Source organism: Primulina tabacum, chromosome 5 (assembly GCF_025594145.1).
Source record: "Primulina tabacum isolate GXHZ01 chromosome 5, ASM2559414v2, whole genome shotgun sequence".
Taxonomy (NCBI): Eukaryota; Viridiplantae; Streptophyta; class Magnoliopsida; order Lamiales; family Gesneriaceae; genus Primulina; species Primulina tabacum.
Genome location: NC_134554.1, coordinates 17,115,311 through 17,121,274, shown reverse-complemented (window position 1 = coordinate 17,121,274; position 5,964 = coordinate 17,115,311). Strand labels below are relative to the sequence as shown.

The following is a 5,964-nucleotide window of genomic DNA, read 5'->3' as shown; positions in this document are numbered from 1 at the left end:
ATTATCCTGCATTTGGTTTTGACTTTGCTAACCACCAGACGAACTATTGCTTGGTCGATTATCTGGGTTCTTTGATTGATTCAATACGACATTTTTTTTTATGATCGAGACTATTAGATGTATAATGTATTATGTATACCCATTGGTCAAAAGAGGTCCAAGGTGTCATTTTTTTTGAACCCAAGTCAGATGGATTTTGGCTGCAAAGATAATTCGGGGCATTTTAAAATATAACCCTAAGCAAATTTTAATTTTAAATATTAACCTTTTAGAATTCAAAATTTGATAAATAACATCCATTTAAAAAAATAATTAATTAATTAAAAAACAAAAGAAGCGTAAAAAACAGAAATGGGAGAAAGGAAATGAGTTCTTGTTCCCTCCATTCTTCTCATCCTTCTCATAACTATTCTTCTCTTCTTCATCCTTCACTCATTGGTCTTCTCTTCAATTTTTTTTCTTCCTCTACATTAAGCAAGAGAATATTGTAGTAATTTGTTTTCCTAAAATAAGTTTCAATTTTTCTCAACATTGTCAAAGATTTTAAATCAGGTGTAAGTTCTAATGACATCTCAATTTTTTTATCGATTTATTGGTTATTATTACAATGTAAATATAATTTTTCATATATTTCATTCTTAATTGTTCGGTCACCCAAACATTATGGGTTCAATCGCCTAATTCTATTTTCAGTCGCTCAATTCTGTTTTCAGTCGCCCACTTTGATATGTTATGTCATCCGATTATGCTAAATCATTTAATTTTTATGACATCTTTGTTGCTTATTTTGTATAAGAATGACGATCATCCAGATTTTGATTATTTCTAATGGAGAGTGAAAGAATGATGAACAAGGAACTATGAGTTGTGCTCACCTTATTACCTTGTATAGGAATTACGATCATCCAGATTTTGTATAGGAATGACGATCATCCAGATTTTGCATTAGCAGCTTGTCATCTAGCAAATTTTGGTATCTATGAGTTGTGCTCACCTTATTATCTTGTGCATAAGTGGCGTCAAGCCTACTCGGGTACCGTTTACCCCGTGCCTCATTCAAGAGATTGGAAGATTCTCGATTATATTTTTAATTAAGAAATACTACCTCCTAACTTCAAGCCAAAATGGGGGCGACCAAATAAACGAAGAAGACCATCTATTGGAGAGTTTGGACGACAACGAAAAAGGAAATGCAGCTTATGCAATGATGTTGGATATTATAAGACGAAATGTACTCATAAAACCACTTGATGTACTAGAAAATATTTTTTTTTGAAAGTGGATGGTTGAATGTTTTTTTTAAAATGTAATTGAACACAGGGGCGTAGCCAGAATTTCAAAATATGGGGGGCTAGAAAGTAAAAAAAAAAAATTAATCTAGAAATTAAATCAATATTTTCCACATGAAATAAAAATTAAGTGGAAACCACGATTTTCACAATATAATCATCAAATCTGGAGAAATATTTTTCAAAAGTTCAAATATTAATCATATGATAGAGTACGCAACAAAAAAAATACAACTTACGCCAAAATAGGGTAACTTAAATAAACACTACTTTAGTCGCAACCTTCGATTTTTCAAAAGATCAAATCTATCAATTATGTAATCTATATCAATGTCATTAGCAATCTTTGTCTCAATATACAAAACCATTGCATTGTTTAAATATTTCTGCTCCATTTTGTTGCGAAGTGGTGTCTTGAGAAGTTTCATCCCTGAAAATGCTCGCTCAGTTGTAGCAGTGGAAACTGGAAGAGTCAAGACCAAACGAATCAGTCTATCAATAATGAAATAAATCCTCGAATTCTTTGTTTCAACTAGTAGTCGGCATAATTTAGGAAGAGAATCAACATCTTTAAACCTCGGATCCTCAAACACATCAAGCTTGTAATGATCCAATTTAGTCTTCAAATGTTTCATGTCATCTTTGAAAAAATCATTGGGATAAAATTTATCAATTAAAGAATAAATAGCCCTTTCAGAGAATGATTTGAAGTCATCACTGGGATTCAAGGCTTCACAGAGAGTGAGAAGCTCTATTGATTGCTCAGTAAATCGTGTATTCAACTCCATCAGCTGTTTGTCAATCACAATATTGAATACATGAAAATGATAGTATTCTTCCACTGTAAAATGATTTTTCTGTTGACACGAACGTTTAGTACCTTCAACATAACGAGCTGTCAAATCAGGCACTACAATGTCATGATTATCACAAAAATTATTCACACTCCATAGAAAATCTTCCCATTCATCATCTCGCATTTTCTGGAAAAACAATTTTGTAGTCGTGACTAAACTCATTGCATTCAGAATGTCTTGATTTTTTCTTTGCAAAGCCTGACATAACATATCAGATGTTTCCAAAACTCTATACATCAATAACAAGATAAATACAAAATCAAAAGTCATCATCTCTTTAAGCAAACCTTTAGCCTCTGCACGTATACTAAAGGCAGACTTCCCCCCCATGAAATCTTCTAGAAGTGTACAAACTGAACCAAAGAATTCAATAACTTGACTAACAGAAACGTAATGTGAACTCCATCGAGTAGATGCAGGTCGTTGCAAAGTACTAGCGTGATTAACTCCAGTACCAGTCCCAAGTTCTCCAGATTCTATCAAATCAATGATTTCATCTTCTCGAATTGATTTCAATTGAGAGTGTCTCTTTGAAGAAGAACCCACAAAATTGACAATTGAACTCAATTTAGAAAAAAACAGCCATACATCTGATACCTCTTTAGCTGCTGCAACTAATGTAAGTTGCAACCGGTGAGCAAAACAATGAATATAATATGCAAACGGACAATCTTTGAGAAATAATGCTTGTAATCCATTCCATTCTCCCCGCATGTTGCTAGCACCATCGTATCCTTGACCTCGCATATTTTCAATCTAAAGCTTGTGTTGTGTCAAGATACTACATATATGTGTTTTCAAAGTCAAAGAATTAGTATCATCAACACCAACAACTTCAAAAAATCTCTCCCTAACAAACTCATCACAATCTACATATCGCAAAACAATAGCCATTTGTGATCTACGAGATTCATCAATTGCTTCATCAACAAGAATACAGAATTTAGCATCCCCTACTTCATCACGGATTTTACTTCGCACAAGATCGGCAATAATTTTTAGAATCTCCTGTTGAATTGATGGTGATGTATACTTGGCATTTTTAGATGCTTTATCTAAGATAATATCACCAATTTCTTTGCACAATTCTCCTTGAAATTTGACGAGTTCAAGAAAATTTCCACGATTATGAGAATCTACAGACTCATCATGTCCTCTAAATGCACACCCTTGTAATGCTAGCCATCTTACAGCTCTAATCGATGTCCTTATAAGCAATCTTTTTTGCTTTACAATATTCTCATATTGTTTATTCATCCTTCTATCGATATGTTGAGATACATTTTTCAAGTCCTCCCATTTTTGCATAGCAGTACTATGTAATGAATTGCAATCTCCTTCGTGTCTTTTCAGTGGACATGTTTTGCAATTCACTCTTTTCCAATTCTTAAATCCTTCAACCGTAAATTTCTTCTGATATGATGAAGGAACATCAAAAAGATAACACGGGAAACAAAATGCACTTTCTTTTATTTTAGAAAACTCGAGCCATGGAAACTTTACGAACCAAGAAGACTGAAAACTACGTTTTTGATGCATAAAATCAACAAGTGGATATTCATATATAGGCTGATATGGTCTCATACCAACATATTCTCTTCGAACATCATCTTGTTTATCACATGGATATTCTCATATTCTAATTCGTTTCCCAGGATCATGCTCATAATAAGGATTATTTCCTTCTAATGGATCGAGAGCAACTTCATTGTCAGGTTTGAGTTTTTTGGTTTTCAATGTAGATCTTGAACTTGACGGAAGAGGATCATTTGAAGTTTTTGATAAATGCTCATTGTGTTTTTTTTTGGATGAAATAATTGGTAATGCTTCGTTTTGACATTTTGATTCACTTATAAATAAAAAAACATATAAGCGTCATTTTATTTCACCTAAAAGAATACTCTTCAATTAAATTAAAAGATGAAAAAAAAAATTGTCTATCTTTTGAGTAACCAAACATCAAAGACACTAAACAGATAATTCTTTGTGATAGGATTCCATAAAAGAATACAACTAATTTATTGTAAGTTTTTAATCTTGAACCCAGAATAGACCAAACCCAGATTCAAAAAAACTAGAAATTACAAGGATTTTTGGAAAAACATAAACCAATCAACCCCAAATAATCTAAACTCGAAACCTAACAATAGTCAAGAAAGATTATGCTTAAAAAAGATTAATTAAATTATTAGAGAGATACCTGGCAAATAACAAGAATTTGAAAGTGACGGATAAAAAGATTATAGAAAAGAAGGAGAAAATTGGGAAAAAAGAGAATAAGGGTCAAAGAGGGATGTGACGGAAGGACCGAAGGTGGGACTTGGGAGAATTGAAAGATGAATTCAATTCCTACGCAAGTTGTGAGAGAAGCTTTTTATTTTCTTTTTTTTTTCCTTTTATTTTATTTTGTATCTTATGGCTATATATATAAAAAAAATCCACAATCAAGCCCAGCCCAGCCCATACTGTCCCTACGCCTCTGATTGAACATTAATGATTTAGTATGAATGAAACGAAGATATTTTGTGCTATTCAATCTATAAAAGGTGATCAAATTAATGTTTTGTGGACTATTTACTATATTATAGTATATTATAATCGTGTGAGTATAAAATATAAAAGTGACGTAAAATAATTCAAAGAACGACTGAGAGCGCCTGAGTGATATATGATTCTTATAATAGAAAATACGAGCAACTTCACGTTTGGGGTCTATTTACTATATTTTAGTATAATATAATGAAGTGATAGTGTAAAATATAAAAATAATGTCATAATACAAAGAGGAACTGAGAGCGACTGAGTGATATATGAATGCTCTAATAGAACCACTTGATGTACTAGAAAATATTGTTTTTTGGAAGTGGAAGGTTGGATGTTTTTTTATATATGTAATTGAATATTAATGATTTAGTATGAATGAATCGAAGATATTTTGTACTATTCAATGTATAAAAGGTGATCAAATTAATGTTTTGTGTATTATTTACTATATAATAGTATATTATAATCGTGTGATTATAAAATATAAAAGTGACGTAAAATAATTCAAATAGCGACTGAGAGCGACTGAGTGATATATGATTCTTATAATAGAAAATACGAGCAACTTCACGTTTGGGTTCTATTTACTCTATTTTAGTATAGTATAATGGAGTGATAGTAAAAAATATAAAAATAATGTCATAATACAAAGAGCGATTGAGAGCGACTGAGTGATAAATGAGTGCTCTAATAGAACCACTTGATGTACTAGAAAATATTGTTTTTAGCTTATTTCACACTATTTTTCATTTTATAATCTCTTATCTATAAAAATATATCATAATATATTAAGTAGCATATAAAACATGAATTTGCTCACTATTTTTTACTATATAACTCAGTCACCATTCGGTAGCTTCCAGTCGCCATTCGGTCGCCCTCAGTCATTTTTGTCTTATTTCACACTATGTTTAATTTCGTAATTTCTTATACATGAAACATACCATAATATAGTAAATAGGATATAAAACACGAATTTGCTCACTTTATTTTTACCATATCACTCAATCGTCATTTGGTCGCCCTCAATCACTTTTTAGTTTATTTCACAATATTTTTCATTTTATAATCTTTCATCCATAAAAATATATCATAATATATTAAGTAGCATGTAAAACATGAACTTGCTCACTATTTTTTACTATATAACTTAGTCGTCATTCGGCCACTCCCAGTCGTCATTCGATCGCCCTCAGTCATTTTTGCTTTATTTCACGCTATGTTTAATTTTTTAAACATGAAAACATGCCATAATATAGTAAATAGGATATAAA

General features: G+C 31.4%; 2 protein-coding genes across 2 annotated transcripts; both read right to left on the bottom strand.

Annotated features, from left to right (window-relative positions):
- Nucleotides 1–1,555: 1,555 nt before the first annotated feature.
- LOC142544198 (uncharacterized) lies at nt 1,556–2,893 on the bottom strand. Its single transcript, XM_075651260.1, has one exon. It carries the CDS (start codon nt 2,891–2,893, stop codon nt 1,556–1,558), a length of 1,338 nt encoding a protein of 445 aa, XP_075507375.1.
- Nucleotides 2,894–2,902: 9 nt separating this feature from the next.
- On the bottom strand, nt 2,903–3,454 carry LOC142544196 (uncharacterized). The gene has a single exon (XM_075651259.1). It carries the CDS (start codon nt 3,452–3,454, stop codon nt 2,903–2,905), a length of 552 nt encoding a protein of 183 aa, XP_075507374.1.
- Nucleotides 3,455–5,964: the final 2,510 nt, after the last annotated feature.

Coding starts and splice junctions, on each gene's coding strand:
- LOC142544196 (XM_075651259.1), bottom strand. CDS start 3,454: ATGCAAAAATGGGAGGACTTGAAAAATGTATCTCAACATATCGATAGA.
- LOC142544198 (XM_075651260.1), bottom strand. CDS start 2,893: ATGCGAGGTCAAGGATACGATGGTGCTAGCAACATGCGGGGAGAATGG.